At 34.9% G+C, this 19,353-nt stretch overlaps 1 protein-coding gene across 1 annotated transcript in view; it reads right to left on the bottom strand.

Moving 5' to 3' along the window:
- Window positions 1-19,353, bottom strand: part of LOC122408229 (protein pangolin, isoforms A/H/I/S-like) — a 222,044-nt gene that overhangs the window by 167,947 nt on the left and 34,744 nt on the right. Inside the window, exon 3 of the mRNA XM_043414879.1 lies at window positions 8,744-8,847. Within this exon, the coding sequence (XP_043270814.1) occupies window positions 8,744-8,847 (104 nt within the window). The remainder of the gene's footprint in view (window positions 1-8,743; window positions 8,848-19,353) is intronic.

The raw sequence follows: 19,353 nt of genomic DNA, 5'->3' as shown, positions 1-19,353 counted from the left end.
TGTCGGAAAATCCTTCTGTTAATTCTCAGTAATGTTTCTCTGCGGTACAGCTGAATAGTACAACTACAATCAAAGTTTAAAAAATCCTAATACAAAAAGAAGCTCCATACGAGAAAAATTCGAGGTTTTCGACAAAAATATTATCCGATGTGAAGTTGTGGCAGAGCCACAATACCTCGCGTCGTGGCGGAATATTCATCACAGTGCTTATTCACATTTTCACATCTTCAAGATCGCTATATTCCTCCATATTTTTGCGCTTAGCACTTTTTTTTAATGAGATCATGCCCACCACACGAGCGTTGAACAATTGAATTTTTTGTCATGATAAGGGATTGGTGCTAGTATATTCTCTCAAAATTTATAGATTTAAAAATTAACATAACTAATCAATTAGTCCGTTGTAATTATCAATTATATAAAAAAAAAATATCATTATTAGTAAAAATTTGACTAGTTAATTTTTTGATTTGGCAACTTTGTTGTTGGTGGAGAGATATATCTACCTTGCCAACGGTAAACTGATGGCTTGTCACTCACATATGACTTGATACACATAACCAATAATTTATTTGAATTTGAGGTTACGTCATTATTTGTGATTACAAATATTTTTGTTATCACAATATTTGTATAAATATGAACAACAAACATTTTTCTATTAATTATACCGAGAAAGTATACACGCCTGTACAGTACCGATACGTCACAACTAAGCACGATATACGTCGATATACATATATATAAACAGCTGATAGAGCGGTGTTGCCGATGTCGTACCGAACCTAGTTTTCAACGACTCATCTTGAGCGACAATCGTAGTTAATTTATGATTTCGTTCTTAAAGTTTCGGTGACCTGACATTTTTATAACGCTATTAACAAGATAAATGTTCAACGAATACGCATATGATTTAATTTTTTTTTTCCAGCATTTACGATCCCTCAAATTTGATTGAAAAATCACGATCCATTTACTGCCACTACGATGTCCAATTTTTAATACTTATTTTCTTGCTTAAATGTTCGGTAACCTCCCCTCAATTTTTTTTACCGTCATTTTCGAACACTTTTCTATGCTGTGTAAAAAAATCAGATTTTTCTGCAGATTTTTAAATAGTGGCCATGATCTCATTAATACAATTTTCTTCAGCTTTTATTATCAAACGGTAAGTTTTCGGCCTCTTCAGTGCACGCCGTCATCGACATCAAGAACATTCATAGGATCACAGTGTTCCTTTTCCTGAACGAGAGTCCCTGTCGAACCACTGATTCCTGCTCCGAGACATTATTTCTTCCTAATAAAAAAAAGCCCCCTGGAAAATTTCTCAAAGGCGACGTCATCGAAGAAGAGCTACAGGAACAGAGTCACGGAATTAATCTTCAACATTAAACTTCGTCTCGACAAGGAATTGCCTCTACTTCGAGAAAATTATTAAGGTTGTTCAATACCAAAACCCGATTTCTGACGAAAATTTTGAAAAAAATATATGTCACGCAGAAAAATCTAACTAATCGATTAAAAAAAAAAGTAGTTCTACCGTTTAGTTTTTCAGATATTGCAAGATAAAGTTTTGTGGTTTCCCTATCTGAACACATGGTAATCGTTAAACAAAAAATGTGAACCGAAATAACTCGAGAACGGTTCTCATAATTTTGATTTTAAAAAACACAGTATTAGAGTATCTTCTGAAGAAAAAATTAAAAAAAAAAACATGATCTACGGTCTAGTTTTTGGGAAAAAAATTATTGTAATAAAAATCGTATGAGAATTTGAGTGGGAAAATTTCAAGTTTCGCGACAGGGCAACCTAGTCGTGGTGAGACGGGGGGCAATGATTATCACTATATTTTAGGATTCTGCGCTCATCTCAAACAGTTGTCTGCGTTCAATGTTGTCACGACTGACGCGCTTCTGAGCGTTCATTTGTATGCTCCTATATGTGCATACGGCATGAAGATGTATTCTTGCAGGGGCGTACGCAAAAGAAAAAAAAAAAAATTCCAAAATCACGAGCAATTATGAAATTTTAGTAAAATATCGTAAGCATATATTTTTTTACTAATAATTAACGATAATTTGAAAGATTTTTGGGACATATTTTACAAAGAATAATGTTCACACAAAAAGGGGGCTGCACCCTATTTTTTATGTGGCACTTAGCTATCGAACTACGTTAAACGAGTTCCCTGACGTCGAGGTTCCAAGCCCCTGGCCGAAACATCACTGCCCGGCACGCATCAGCCCCGCTGTTATCAAATCGCCATCTGAAAATCCGAGTTTCGCTCAGGCGGCGCAGTCGATCAAGTCGACCGATAACAGCACTTCGAAATCAGTAAATCAATCGTCAATCGATAGCCTCCGTAACTAGCCCTTTATATCGTCGAGTCGCTATTCTTGTGCGAGATAAAGGATCCCGATGATCTAAGATCGATGATTTAGGCGCAACGTTAATCTCGCATGTTAATCTTTTTCTGTTATTCCTTCTTTTTTGTTAAATAATCACGGGCACGTGTTAAAAACGCTTGAGTGGCAGGTGCCCGTCGACTACCTGAGAGTATCGAGTACAGAAGAAGACTATTTGTTATTAGCGAAAAATCAAAAAAACTCAGTCAGTTATTTTTGTTATTTTTCTTTTCAAAAGTTACTGGCGCCCAAAGACAATATTCGCCAAATAAAGCCATTTTTCTGAGTGTGCTTCTCTCTTAAATTTTCGTGTTCACATTTCTATTTTCTTTCCCCTGTATTTTCCCGTTTTTGCAGTGATTAGTGGCGAATACCACCACACCGAATACATCCGATGACACACGTAATATAGTTTGCAGTTTCTTACAGTGCACTATTCCCCACTCGAGTTTTCCATTTTTTCCTTTACGACGCTCAAGTTTGCAACGTTCGAGTCCAACCAAATTAACAAAAATAACATTTTTAATTCACCAATTATTTATTTCATGAATCATTAGTGCGTACACAGAGAATCTACGAGTTGCAAATTAGGCAAGTAACAGAATTGGAGAATTACTGGAATTGTTGGAGAGTTTCATATCATTTCGTTGGACTCCAACCTTGCAAACTTCAGTCTCACTTTTCCTTTTTGGTTAACAATTTAGCTCAAAAAAATGGACTTTTTTAAATTTTTGTTCATGAAACGGGAATTAATGAAGCATTGTGAATGATTTCAGAGGACGATTTATAGAGAATAAAAATATAATTATTATAATTGTCATCAAAAATAATAATTGCAATCAGAAGTTGTTGATGGCATATTTTTCAGCGGAAGCCTTAAGGAGGTTGGGTACAAAAGTCTAAATAATTAGAAATTCATCAAATTTGGTGATAATGTTCTTCAACATCAAGTGCGAAAACACAATTTTTTTTCAAAATTTTCTTCTGCTTAGTTATCGAGTAATTACGCATTAAAGCAGATTTTTTATGCCCGGAATGTATACCTATATATATATATATGGAAACGCTATGCTTGTACACGTGAACTTTAGTAATCAATAACTCGATAACTGTACAGAAGAAAAATCTTTAAAAAATTGTATTGTCAAATTTGGCACTAAAGAATATGTTCACGAAATTTTATTAAATTCTCATCATTTTGAAATTTTTAATGTATTTAACATGGTTTAGCATGGCAACATTGTATCGTCGATATCCACTCTCATTAAGCACAACAGACCGTGCTTTTGCAATTTACCATAAATGGATTTCGAAAGTGCAAGTATTGTATTACAAAATATCAATCTCCACTTTACGTCAAAATGTAAAGTAAAATGTAAAAGGAAATGAGTTGTGCGAGTAGAACGGCACCTGCGAAGAAGCGTATATTCAGTAACCCAAGTGCGCTAGACGCTGAATGACCGATGAGTTCAGAGAGTAAAAATTCCTCGAGAATTATTGTTGGGTATGAACGAAATCATTCTATATTAACCATTAGAATCTAATGTTTAACAGCACAAGTTATATTTATCGACCGTTTAATTCTGATAATAGTAACAGGAGTAATCAATTGGATTTGCAGCCTTGGTCGCAACCGTTGCCGTCGCTAAATATGGTAACTAAGCAGCCTCTATTCACTCATTCGAATTAAATTGTGCATTTTTACCAGAGTCATATTTTGATCCAATTTTTTTTTCATCTTTTCTGGACTCAAACCGTTAATATTAAATGGTTTCGAATATTAATACGTTTCGAATGAAATTTCTTTCGAATATACACATTGACCGTTCAATATTCATGATTGATAAGAATAATTTCCTTCATTCAGCGAACAATCATACCTACAGGATTCTCTGAGGATAATGAACAAAAACATGTCAAAAGAGTAGGTGAAAATACATTTCGTTTAAAAGAAGAAGGCATATTAGGATTAGAATTTCTGTGGCTATACGCCATTTCTCATAATCCCTAGAATGTTTTTCGAGAGTCCCTCTTGAATGTTTTCATGGTATTATTCGCCCCCCTTGCATTAATTTGTTTCATACATTCATAGAAAGAAAATGTGTCACTAGCTCGTGCCACCCGGTAAACAACCGGAGGTCGTACGTTTAATCAGGAAAGAAAAAATAAACGATATAAAGAGAAAAAGGAAAAAATAAAAATACGTGAGGAAAATGAAGGGTAGAAAGTCGAGATGGTGTTTGCTGTGCCCAGCCGGCCCAGCGTTTGCGGAAGAATGCCGTTCGTCGGATGACATTGTAATTAAGAGAGGTCTATAATAATAATCTTGTACAAGATAACGTGATTTCGGGATGAGGATGCACACCTACACATACACGGGCGCGCACACACATCGAAACTATCGGTGGTCCGCGATGTTTTCTCAATAATTCAGTATCGTTGCGCCAGAAATGGAATGAGCACGCAGAAAAAGATCGCATAGAATCGCTTGAAGTGTCGTTATATACCTATAGTTATTATGCTCTTGAAAATTAAATGATTTCCCTGATGATGATGAAAAAAAGCTGTACAAAATATGAATATAATCCTGTGTCATAAGCATTTTATTTTTAAAAATGTTCTTTTTTTTGTGTATCAATCGTCATGCTGGTAATTTTTTTCATGCATGGTACCGATGCTACAGATTTGAAGGGGATGCTAGTGATTACGTGAGTATCAGAACTTGAAAATTTATGCAGTCGAAAGGATGCAGACAAATAAAACAAGATGCGTATCCTGAAAAAAAAGGAAATGTCGACATTAAATAGTAAACGAAGAACAAATGAACGAAATTAAGTTTAAATACATGTCCTCAGGTGGGTAATCGAATTTTTCGATTTTCCGTAGAGCACTTCTGAACTAAATATTTCAAAGTTTCTACAGAACCATAGTTTAAAAAAAGCTTTATGTTATAACAACAATCAGTATTATTAAACGCAACGAGTGATGATGATCGATGATCTTGACTTCATACTTTATTCATTGTTTCAAAGAAAAGAAAGAAAGAGAGGAGGGAGACAGAGGACATCTTACCACGATCAATGTATACTCCAGTCTCAATGATGGGTCGATCGTGCGTATGCTCGACTATATATTGTAAAACGTTGTGGGGTACTCGTCAACGGCCACCGGCCACTTTAAGGAAGTTGAGGCTGTACAGTCATTTTTTTTACCCAAAAGTTATGACCTGTACCTTTCAAAAGTTAGGCCAGTTTACAGTTTGGCAATGTTGCATACACTTTAAAGAAAAGTTGGGGAAAAAAAGACGAAAAACAGGTGAAAGCTCAATCGAAAACACGAACGGTGACGATCCTAGCCTCAAAAAACTGCACGGGAAACAGATTATTATTAATATAATCTCAGCAAATCTCCTAATAAATCTGAAAAAAATTGACATTGTTCGGCAAGCCTTGCTCATGTTGCCCAAAAAATTTCATATTTTTAGCAGAATTTTTAACGGAGATATCACTGAATGTGTCTTGACTTCCATAAGATTACATGTTATTTGGCCCAAATTGTTATTGATTTTTCTCAGCAACAACGCTCCTAAACTGTCTGAAAATTTAACTGATTTTTTTTTTACACTTCACTTTATAAGATGCAATCGGTTTAAAAGCGATGACATCATTTTCATTCTAATGCCTCAACTTCCTTAAATTTCAAACGGAAGGAAGCCAATTATCCCCACTATTCGGACACCTTATTTCCCGTTATCTCATACTCTTTCTCCCTTTCGCATGCTTTGATATGAGATGCCCGTATGAATTTCATGAAAGGACCATTAACCAAGTTCATTTGAGGCGCTAATGAAAAACTAATACAAACTGATATTCCCTGCAAAAGTGTGGCTCTCCTTGTGTAGTGTAAGCGCAAAAACTATAAAGAAAACAAGATTAGTGAATCCCCCAAGCAATTCATGAAAATTGCCTTTATAATTTGAAAAGTCTATACGAAAAGTTATTGGAAAGTCTCCCAAAAAATTACCAATAAAATTATAATCCCGCAAAAGATGTCAATTGAAACCTGATGAAAAATTTGAGCAATATTCTCTATTGAGCGTAATCTGGGCTTTCTGCTGTAGAATACAAGATTGGACCGTTCGCAGTCTTGCGTCCCGTCGACCAGAATACGAAGTAACTTTAGGCTGCAAACACTATTTTACTTTGTGGCATTTTACTATGGGCACACCAAAACTTTGAGGACCCCCAAAGCCCTTGGAAGGTTTTTCCTGGATTCTAGGATCATCGGTCGAATCCCCGAAAGGGATTATTGCCGTAGGCCCATCGTTATTCCCGCTAGCTCTTAGTTGCGTTACTTACGATTAACCCAAGTCCATAATACTCTTGAAGAAAAACCTGTCGGTGAGTGCACGAACCTACGCAATAATCTACTCTTCTTCGAGAGCAAAGATTCTCCTCCTCCTCTCCCCCCCCAACAACCGTAAAGCCCGATATTTATTAATTGTGAAGGGTTCAGAAATCATAACATTTCAATAAACCGTATACGTGTACGTATAGGCGTGAGCTACAAATACGCCAACATAATCCAGAAACTTGTCTTAAATACACCTTTATTTTACAGACACAAGACAATCCTTGAACTACCTAAAAACTGTATAAGCGGTCTTTTTGCATTCAACAGGCGTTAAAATGTAACGCGTTACGTGTTCGCATGTACCTCGCTATTCGGTTTCCCTTACAAGAGCTCCGAAAAGATAAACTCAAGGAAATAATGTTAGAAATATCGCTCGCAGACGGGAGCGATATTAAGAATTCAAAGTTCGAACTCAAAGACTACCGAATTTACAACACAATTCGTATTTTGACCACCAATAGCAGGATAAAATATCAAACAATAACACCGCCACGCAAACAAAGAAGTGGTCAGTACTTTTGACCAGACCCATGTAATTCTATGTATTTTGACGCGTTGAATCAGAATTTGGGGCCAGTTCAGCGCCTACACCCACCAATTTTGAGTAAATTGCAAAAAACTGCTAAAAATGTCAAATAATCGCATTTTTGGGTATTCGAACATGCTTTTTGACCTATATAATGTATGATTTTCATGTAATTTTATCCGCTGAATCAGAATTCGGAAAACTGCTAAAATTGTAAAATAATTGCATTTTTGAGATAATTTTTTTTTTTTTGACCTATCTCATGCATGATTTTTATGTAATTTGATGTGGTAAATTGAAATGCAGAGTTATTTTAGCTTATACACCTTCACAATATTGAGTAAGTAAAAAAAAAACCGCATTTTTGAGAACTAAACATTTTTTTTTATCTCTATCATGCATGATTTTTATGTAATTTGATGTGCTCTATTCGTATATATTTTCATTAATTTTTTTGATGTTGGAAGAGATGCAAGAGTGATGCAGAAAATATGAGAAAAGAACTTTATAGACATCACACCGTTCTTCTTGTATAACGAACTCCTCTTTCCTCAAATGTTCGGTGTAATGGATTTCTCGCAGCAACATTGGGAAAAAAAATCTGCTGGCTAAAGGAGCGTTAGCTTACTTTTTTCGTGATGATATGATGAAGAGAATTCTTTAGTATATTGTTTGAATGTAAAAGGCTTGATTGATACATTAAAACCTAATACACGCAAAGACGATGGAGTAGAGACAATTTATTGATTCGTCAAAAAGAAGTCTCATAACTGTTCTACTCCATAACGGGAACACATACGCACCCATTCCGATGGCACACTCGATCAAGCTGAAAGAGACTTATGAAAATTTACAGATTGTATTGGAAAAAAGAAAGTATTCGGAACATCTCTGGCAATTTTGTGGTGATTTGAAAATTGCAACAATAAAAAATCCCTGCTTCTTATATTATGGAATAGTAGGAACATGAAACAATATTATGTTCAGAAAGAGTGGCTAACGATAACGAACTTCGTTCCCGGTAGTAAAAACATCATACGGGTACCATTAATTGATTCTCCAAAATATCTGCTACCATCACAAAGCTGGGTCTTATGAAGCAGTATGTCAAAGCTCTGAATAAAGATGGCGCAATTGTTTTCAGTATTTGAGAGAAAAGTTTCCCGCGATAAGTGAAGCTTTCGCAAAAAAAAAAAGTATTTTTTCAACTACATGTCGTTTAATACTTTTAATCATGAACTTTCTGTGAATCAGGGATAAACGTGAATAATTAAATTGAACGAACGGTCCTTTGTCCTGTGCGAGAAAAATTAATTTGTAGCAACGCCTATTCGTACAGCTGCTGAAATGTTACACACGCTATGGAAAACACACGTGAACATATATGAATTGGACTCACCATAGAGACAGGAATCGGTCCTCCTGCGCCATTGGGGTAAGGATACGGTGAGACGAGGTAACCCATGTTGAAAGATGATGTGTGAGGCGTTGGATCTACCTTTCCTGCTTCGAACAAAAAAAAACAAACGAATCAAATTGACGCCTAAATAGACACAGATAAAACGGTTATATACGTAGACTCATACGTGGTCTGCGCTTCAACTTTAGTATTTTCATTCCATCTTTTTTCTTATTCATATATCTAAAGTCTCGAGCGAAAACAAATGAATTTGGCTATATAATTCAATTACTTATCCTACGCTTATTTCAATATTACGATATGCGGTCCTAAAGGTCGGGGTTTACACGGTCGTGCTAATTGTATATGCACCAATTACTACTTTCTTCGTTTTTTTTCGTTCTTTCATTTTTGTCTAACGTTCATTATAAAGTCCATAATCATCTGAGTAATAAAAAAAATTTCAAGTTATAGACAAATGAGTTTGTCGTCAAAGGCGGGACTTCAATGCAAGCCAATCTAACTTACGCATCCGTCGCAAAGGAGCTGGATTTTGAACAAAATTCTTCCAGTACTGAATTTTTCAACATATGACCCCGTTATATCTGAATGAATAGCATCAATTGAACCAATTTCTAACAGTAAGACAAAAAAATCATCATCTTTAATGAGTTATTAGATTTGTATTGAGTCGATTTATATAATCAAGGAGCATGATCAATCAACTACTATGACTTTGGCCTCTAGTATTTTGACCTTCAATTCCATCTTCATCTGAATACGCATATTAATCTGCGTTTTTTTTTTTTAGGTAAAGGAAGAATCCAGGTTTGTTCGGTTCGGAGTAATAACATCGTAATGGAAGGTTTCCAAAAGGAGCAAATTTTATTCAGTGATGTTACACGATGTACCCGCGTATTGTGTGCATCAAAACGACTTCTAACAAATGGAACCATACGATAAAAAAAGGTTTCTCACATCAGTTTCATTCGCTCTCCTATAAATGATGCGTGAGGGGACTTCTGATATTCCGAATAAGAGGAAAAGAACCTTTTTTCCACTATATAATAGTACGGCGGGGCAGCTTTCACCAAATCTTTTGAGCTATACATTTCCTTGAATTTTTTTCTCTCTCAAACTTGGCGTCAAGCCACTGACGCTCCTCTTCAGAAAAATTGGAATACACAAGATAATGAAGAGGGAGTTTCAGAGAAACTCAGAATATATACATTTTGAATGTACGCTTCACCGACATGTTTTCCTTACCGCGTTCGACGAGAATTCAGCACACAATTCGAATGCATGTTTACGTGTGTACCCGCGCGCGCGTTTGCACGGATGACTACGGTCACTCGGATTACTCCTTCATATTCACGTGTTTGTACATTCATGTACAGATTACTATGTGTGCTCAGAGATACAACCACGTAGGTATACAATTATGTGTTAACATATAGGTATATATTATAAATTCTTCCTCATATACCTGGAATATTCCGGGCCGAACGATCCCGGAGCTAGATAGATATACGAACGATATTCCTTTTTTCTTCTCTTTGCATTTTGTCACATTTATCCTTTTTCCCAAACAAAAATGATACTTTGAATATATAAGCCATATATATTCTTAATAGCGATGAGAATCATGTACAAAAATTAGGAACCATTGTAGTTACGTGTCTCGTTCGTATGTTATTTTATTTTTACCCAAACGCGGATATCCGCACGATACTGAGACGGAATAACGATGAATTTTAGAATGTCGAAAGATATCTAATTTTTACCGTTTTCTCCTATTCGTCGAGTCGTCATGTGTCGACTCACTACGTATTTATTTTTTTGATCATATACGGATAACGATTAATCACGGCTAGTCGCTCGTTCGTAGCAATCTTCAAAACATCCTGTGCTCACAAATGAAATTTATTTGTAAAGATCACTTGTCCTCCATGTATACGGGGATCCCAATAACTATTAGCATCTTAGATATCATCGTAGATATCGAAACTGTATAAGGTTCACAGAAATATTTTCTCATATAAAATTGTACAGTACGAAAGATTTTACCCAATGATACTGAAATACGCACCCCCATCTTCACCCCCTGGGCTGGGGATGCGGGGCATCTTTGAAATCTTAAATGGGAACCCCTATTTTGTTTTGTACCCACCCTCAGCCCAGGGATTGGATACTTCAGTATCATTGGATAGGTATCATGTAATTTCATATTAGCAAATACTTCTGCAAACCTTATAGTTTCGAACATATATAAGGTGCTAATAGTTATACATAGATGAGTGGCAGACCAATTAGTTGACAAAATTCAGTTTTAAGCATGTTCGTAATGAGAAGTTTCATTGTTCATTTCCTTGTGGTATGTTTTTGGACCAGTCTTCAGTGAATGAAGTCGGAGCTCTATTGGTAATTTACAAACCAGAGTAAAGAATTGAAAAAGAATATCGTTCGAACAAAATACTTTTGAATGAATAAGCCAACGATTTTCTTCTTGATTTTGCACCATTAATTTATCTTACAATCATTAATTTTTATGATTTTACTGGTAACTGCCTAGAGGGCATAAATATGTACTTGTCTCTAGTTTTTTAAACAGCGTTCATGCTGTACTTCAGGTTTATTTGACGACTTTTTGTGCACTCAGAATCTGAAATTTTATGGGATATAGGGTAATATGGGGCAAAATGGACACATGGGACAAAACGGACACAGTGTCCATTTTGCCTCATAAAATTGAATTCCGGGGCAAAACGGACTTTCCCGAAACTGAAATTTCATAAAATGCATAAAATTTTTTTTTTGGTTCCAAATCATGTCCTGACCATAAATTATGGTAAATTGTTGAATTCCACGGTGACATCCCCAAAAAAATCATGTTTCAGAGCAAAATAGATCCCAAACTACTTTCTCACTATCTATTCGCTTTTTTGACTTATTTTTACAATAGTAATCAAAGTACGAATAAGGAAAAAAGGTTTTTTATTACTCATAGCTGACATCTTCGTCTTCAACGATTGTACACAAGGTGTGTGCCCATTTTTTGCATGTTACACAGTCAATCCAATCTTCGGAGGACGACGAATATATAACCCTTCGCAAAAAATGCAAGAAACGTCTTCAAAAGACGAGGACTTAGCTGTCTTGGTGAGCTTTTTTTTTCTGTCTGCTAAACTGCTACATTTCGAAAAATTTCGGTATTTCGATTTTTATGCCTCTTGAAGGTTGTGTCCGTTGTGCCCCGAAAAATTTCTTTGAAGAAATTCCGGAAACTAGGACCATGAATCAATGGTGAGACTCCGATATAGTGCGAACACGAAATAGCACGATGGACCCAAAGTTGATTTTTTGCATTCCTCAAAAACTTGACAGAAATGGGATATAAGATTTGACTCATTTCTTTTCATTCACATCCAAGGAATGGAGCCTGAGTGGTCCCATTTCTTTTCTCATATTACCGAGTTAACATCCTATTCGGAAACAGTCGCTTGGAACGGCTGCATTTCGAAAAATGTCATTTTTCGATTTTTATGCCTTGTAGAGGCTGTGTCCGTTTTGCCCCGGAAATTTTTTTTTGAAGAAATTCCGGAAACTAGGAATATGAATCAATGGTGGGACTCCGATATAGTGCGAACACCAAATATACCCCAACACGACGGACCCAAAGTTGATTTTTTGCATACCTCAAAAACATAACAGAAATGGGATATAAGATTTGACTCATTTTTTTTTTTCATTTACATTCAAGGAATGGAGCCTGAGCGGTCCCATTTATTTTCCCGTATTACCGACTTGACATTCTGTTCGATAAGAGTCGCTTGGAACGGCTGTATTTCGAAAAATGTCGGTTTTTCGATTTTTATGCTTCTGAGGGGCTGTGTCCGTTTTGCCCCGAAATTTTTTTTTTTACGAAATTCGGGAAACAAGAACTGGGCATCAATTTTGGGACTCAAAAATAGTTGAAAGACCATATATGCTCATCAATGAAACTTGCTTAAATCCTTAAGTGTCCATTTTGCCCCATATTACCCTATAGAAAAACTGAAACAATAATCCTGGAAATTTATGTATGTTACGAAAACTGTCATATCACGAAAATCTGAAGATAACACTGAGAATTTACAATTTGCAGGTCTCACATCCCACACCAGTGGATAATCCAGCATTGATAAAGCGGCAAATTCGCAAATAGTTTTTTTCGATTTTAAAGCAAAATTTTGTTCAACCTATTTTATATCCTTGAACTATTGTTTAATGTTGTATTTTTTCATGACAAACCGAGCAAAAGAGATCAATAACGTTTGTTTACACGATTTACAGTTGATTTTTTTTTTAATCGAGCATACACTCCAAGATCAACTTTTTGGGCAAAGTCTATCCTAAAAAAATGATGCTGAAAAGTGACCTTCTGCAATGTCTACACTAACATGAATTGTGTACTGACAAATGCTTAGGAATTATCTTGCGATTAGAGCTAAACAAATAGAGTTCAGACATGCCGCAATGACTCATCACGCTCTCGAATGTAAGGAGAAAATGACCGTTTTTTGTGGATAATTCGCTTCACCACGCTACCCCTCAGATAAATAGTACAGTTTATAATCACTCAATCAATAATGATTAAGCAGGTTGTGGAGCATCAAGATTAATAGTCACATTTCAATCATATGACGCCGATGGGATTACGCCAATATATTAGATAAGAATATTTAGCCATTTCGTTTCTTCATATACAGACCTATCATATAAATATTTTTAAATGAAAAATGCTCTACAATTATTTTAATTTGTAATGGAGAGTAAGAAATTTGTAAAAACTAGTGATTAATAAATAAATATGAAAGAAAAAACGGTGTAAAAATGAGCCTGATCAGTTCATGAATAATAATGAATGATTGATGGTAAAATGATCCAAGCAAAAAGACTTTGTTCGTTTTTGGCTCCCTCTCCTTCTCTCTCTTTCTTTCTTTCAACGTTTCACTCTCATTTTGGATGTTTCTCGTGCCATGGTAATAAACGTAAATAAATGGGGATCGCTGGTGTATGAGTTTATCGGATGGCGCAACAAAATAAATTAATTATTACATGGAATCGAGATTTGTTTCCATACGTTTACATTTAAAATTAAAATAACTAAATTTTAAATTTCTACATAACTTTTGGTACTAACGTCTTTTTTCTCTCAGGTACATTCGAATGAATGCAATCTCATACACATCGCGCAAATTGTAATATATAGCTCGCCGTTTGATAATAATGGAATTCCTGAATTTATATAGTAAAGTTGAAATTGTATGCTAATTTTTTTTTCTTCAGTAAGAAAAGACCTAGTATGTGTAAGATCACACCATTCTATTGAATCAATATCTATCAATAAAGTAAAGGAAAAAATTTGAAAAAAAAAGAAACCTTCCTATAGTGATGTCCAGATTCTGCCTGGAAGAAATTTTCAGTCTTCGTTTCAACGAGGGACAATCATACCACCGAAAGCATATTATATATGAGGCGTTCCATGCCAAATCGACCACCTTTTAAATTCGCATTTTTTATTTTCCGAAAAAAGTTTTTTTTTCCAAAAAAAGCTTGCTCACAGAAACTCATCTGATTTTTATAAAAATTTTATTTCAACATTTCTCTCAGCAACGAATTTTTTAACACAATTTTTTTTCTTTAAATATGTATAACTCCGAGAAAAATAAAGCGGAACTAATGCATGCGGGGGTTAAAATCTTTGTTTTGGAATGACCTTTTGTTGAAAAATATGTTGAAGATTATCAACAAATTGATTTAAGCAATTTTATCTGTTTTAAGTTAGAATTGTTTTTTACTGTGTTGAAAACGCTCCGTTTTATTTTTATTTTTTTTTAATTATCATAATGAGAGTTTCAACTTCGATTATATTAGTGTTCAAAATTTGGTATTCAAAGGTATTCAAAAATGAAATAAACTTAATACTTATGTGGCTTAAAATTTGTGACTTGAAAAGCACTTTCACTATGTATATATAATTGTGTTAAGGAGACGATAAACGATTTGGAAGAGCATGAAATTTTATTATATTGGCAGGAGTAGAAAAAGATCACGAAAAAAGAGTAGAAGGGGGATAAAATAGCGTCATCGCCATCGGGCATTTACGAAATTGTGTAAGCCGTGCGTGGCCCATTGAGAATGGAGAGATGAATGCAAGAAGATGAGAGGAACGAGGACCAAAGTAAATAAAACAGCGAAAGCATCCTGGATTAATGCTATTACGGAAGATAGGGAGAGTTACGGTAGAAGAAGAGCAAGGAAGAGAAAGAATAAGATGGAGCAAGAGAGTGAGAGAGCGAGAGAGAAAGAGGAGGCGCGAGGACGAGTGTAGAAGGACCAAGAGGAAAGATGTTGTGTGTACAGCTTGTTGTCGGCTGGTAAATTACTATAATTGTGAAGTTCCGGCGATTTTTAGATTAGCTCTGGTCCATCAACGGACGTATGACGAACTCTTTCGGTTTTACCTCGCAGCCCGCCTCGTCTTCCTACTAACCTGGCCATCACACCATCTAACCATCGCATCGCAAAGCGAGCTTCCAAGAGCGCCACCGAACATCGACCGATAACAGAAACTTCTCTTTGCCCTGTTTGTTTTCGCCATTTTAAGAAAGTTCAACGGGGAGAAAGGAAGACAGAGAAGAGAGCGAGAGAGAGAGAGAGAGAGAGAGAGAGAGAGAGAGAGAGAGAGAGAGAGAGAGAGAGAAATACACGTGTGGAGAGAACAATGCGAAGGTGAGTATTTTATGCTCAGCGGTTCTCAAATCTCATATGTACGAGCTCACAATTGTGCACACATGTACTAGCTTACACAAAAACTTCCGAATTGCCTTGAAACACCAGACATATACAACATGTCTCAACTTTTCGTAGACAAAAAAACCTTGAACCATTCTTATGAATTGGTCGCTTTTCTAATGAAACATCTCCTTTCATATACATAACACAAAACATGAGAATTTCAACAATTGCGTGGACAAAGTTCTTGCACGCAATGCTAATAACAATAAATATCGATTGAACTAAATACTTTAACAAAATTATTGTTGGATCCCCAATCTCAAGACATCACAGAGAGAGGATAGTAGGTTTTAGAAGTAATGTTGTTATAACAACTCGTCGCATATGTTGTGAACGACAACTTTTTATGCCGTAGGTTACTCGTCCTCTGATTATCCCGAGTCAAAATATACATTGCCCAGTAAAAGAATAAAAATTGCAAACGCTTTTTCGAAAGCCGATCTTATGTAGCAAAGCGTATTCAATCAGTTCCTTTTTCGTACATTACCGGAACTCCTGATTACGCCGCAATGAAAATACTATAAAAGAGTATCATTTTTGTCCAATCACTCCTTCAATTCATGATACATTCACCAATCGATTATTACTCGGCCCAAAAGAACGGTAGTTTTTTCGTTCCAGAGGAAACATTCCGTTTTGAAATAGAAATAATGGAGCAAATTGGTGTGAATTCGATGACACTAGTGATACTAGATGTTCCTTCAAAATACATTATAGGATACGGCATATATAAGAAGACTTACAATCCTCCGACAGAGATTTCAGCCGCTCCATGAAAATGGAAGCGACGCGAACCAGCGTTCACGAACAGTGACGTAGTATTCTTAAATCTATCCGAATTGATATATATATATTTTCACACATCAAAATTTACATTTATTCAAGTATCAATTGGTATCTTACATGTTTTCAAAGTTGAATCAATAAATATGTATATATGAATTATTCTATGTCAAATCAACCATTTTCAAACCCGACCCTTTTTGATTCGGCTGAAACTGAGTAATTTTTTTACCCCATTAAAGACGTTACTGAGAATTTTATCATATTTTTTACCCAACCCAAAATAAGTTATTAATTCTTTAAAAAATGGATTCTTTTTTGCAAATAGCTATAACCTTTTCAAAACTCAACCTACAGGGACGTTTTTTTTTAATATTTTGTTTTCAAATGTACTTTAAAAATATTTATTTATGTATTTTTCAAATTTAAATTCTATAAAACATTTCAGTTATTTAAAAAAAAACCATTAGTTTTTCAAAGTTTGCTATTATTTATATTAGTATCAGTATATATATATATTTTTTTATTATCACAAAAAACTTTGATTCATTCTGCAGATAACCCCGTTAGTTGCTTAATAAGCTGACTTTTCTTTCTATTTTTATATACGATTATCACGTCTGACCATATGTGGTTCCGGCGAAATTGTTTTTGAGAATTGCCTGGGATGCCTTACTCTTTGACAACAACCAAGTAACCATTGTTTCTTCTCCTCCATCGAAAAAAATGAAATAACCTAGGACTTATCATAGCATAAAGTTCAGTACACACAAACACACCTGCACTTGCCCAAGGCATCGTATTATTTGTGGTGTCACTGTGAAAGCGGGTTGTGATACTTTACACCATGAAGGTTTAGTTTTACCGCGCACATGCAGATTCATCAAATTATTTCCATGTTATAAATAAATCAGGCACAATCGCGAAAGCGACCAAAATTTTTTCTAGTAATTACGCAACCGCTTATGTTGATTTCAAGTTCAATTAAGGAAGCCTGTACGTAATAGCTTGAAGCTAGATCTTCGAGCCACCACTCGACTCTTATGTTAGATTGTTGCAGCCAGTTGGTAACTACGTTGGTGTAAAATATACATTTAACTTGTCTCCTGAAAAATTGTTCCAACAAGCACGTCATTCTTGACTTAAAAGTCCGCGTTTAGAAATTTTATTGACTCGATAAAACAATGAATCAGTGAAGCCGGAGAGCACTTATATTTCTCGTCTCTTCTTATTAGAGTCAAGTAAGAATAAACGAAGAATGATAATGGATCATCCGAATTAGTGGGTATCTAAAATAGAATTGATAAACCCAATGAATTATTTACCATTTGGTTTGCGAAAATGCATAATCGCTGTGAATTCGTTTCAACGTTCCCGGACCCATGTTATGGAGAATCACTGCTCCGTTTCGTCCTGATTATTCTATTACTCTTTAAAAAAAAAAAAAAGAAAGGAAGGAATAGTGCATACAACATGCACTGAGAGAAAAAATGATTGAATTTTCATGGATCTATTACTACATTATACTAAACTCTTATTTAATAGTATCAATTAGATGCATGATAGATTTGATTAAATTTTTGTTGATTGGATTAATTACATTTATCGCATCAAAAACATTAGATTATTTGAATCTACAAAACGACTTCAATACGAAATTGCTTTTTTCGAACAAATGATTTTCTTGCAATGAATTCATCATTATTTTGTTTCTAAAAATATTTTTATTAAAATAATTAATCTAATTGTTGCTATTAAATAAGAGTTTAATATAATGAAGTGATAGATCCGTGAAAATTTGTTTTCAAATTAATAGTGATTGTCATGGTTCAACAAATAAATAATCGAAATAATACTTTTCGCAAATGACGCTGGAGTTTGCAATGTTGGAGTCCAACGAAATGATCTAAAAAAACTCTCGAATAATTCCAGTAAATCTCCAATTTTGTTTTCTGCCGAATTTGCAATTCGTTATTTTTCAACCCACATCTATGATTCGTGAAATAAAAAAATGATTAATTATAAATCTTTTTTTCGTTCATTTTGTTGGACTCCAACGTTGCAAACTTCACCGTCATTTTCGCAACTTATATAGTTCCTTTTTCAGTTTATATCTAACAATGTCGTGATAGCCTAGTGGATAATGTGCGTACTTAAAAAGATGTAGGTAGGTAGATTGGTATCGAATCCCCATGTAGGTAGGAATTTTTCTTCGATTAAAATGGTTTCAGAGATGTACCATAAACTGTGATAACCATCACGGGCAGTGAAAAATAATTTTGCAATTGATAACATAATATAGTTAAAATACATAAACAATATAACATAGTTAAAATCATGGTTCATAAAAAGAATAAGTGCATTCTTCAAAAACATGCATGTTTTTAATCATAAAATTCTTTATTGATTCAAAAATTCAAACTACATATTGATAAAAAAATGTTAGATTAAAGCAACTACTGTTATTGAAACAACAATTTATGAAATTGACTGAAATAAATTAATCGAGTAAATATATGAGGGAACCAATCTAATATGTTTTGGCGAATCATGAAATAAATGATTTTTTCGCTTCAAAACTACGTTTGGCAAACGGATTGACATTTGAAATATTTTGTTTTCCTCAAATTATTTATCTGATAGAAGTGGCCACTTCACACTCAAACTGTCTACCAGCGAAGGGGTTGAAAAAATCTATATGTAATAAACGATTAGGTTACAGGATAGCCGCAATACTGACATTGTGTACACCATCGGGGCTTCGCATAGAGAGTTCGTATATTTTCTTCCGAGGGAAAACCTTCCAATAAAGGACAAAAAAGAAAAAAAGGTCAAGGATTACCACACCACCCAAAGAAAGCGTGGTCAAAAGAGGCCGTGAAGCACGATCAGATCGAGCAAAACACTATACGTCAGCCGAAAGTTCATGATACCGATTAAATTTTCCAACCGGGCAAAAGATTGGTGATATTATTAAAAAAACATAT

This window comes from Venturia canescens, chromosome 3, assembly GCF_019457755.1.
Source record: "Venturia canescens isolate UGA chromosome 3, ASM1945775v1, whole genome shotgun sequence".
NCBI classification, from domain to species: Eukaryota; Metazoa; Arthropoda; class Insecta; order Hymenoptera; family Ichneumonidae; genus Venturia; species Venturia canescens.
The sequence above is the reverse complement of the archived record's forward strand: the minus strand, read 5'-3'. Positions and strand labels throughout refer to the sequence as shown.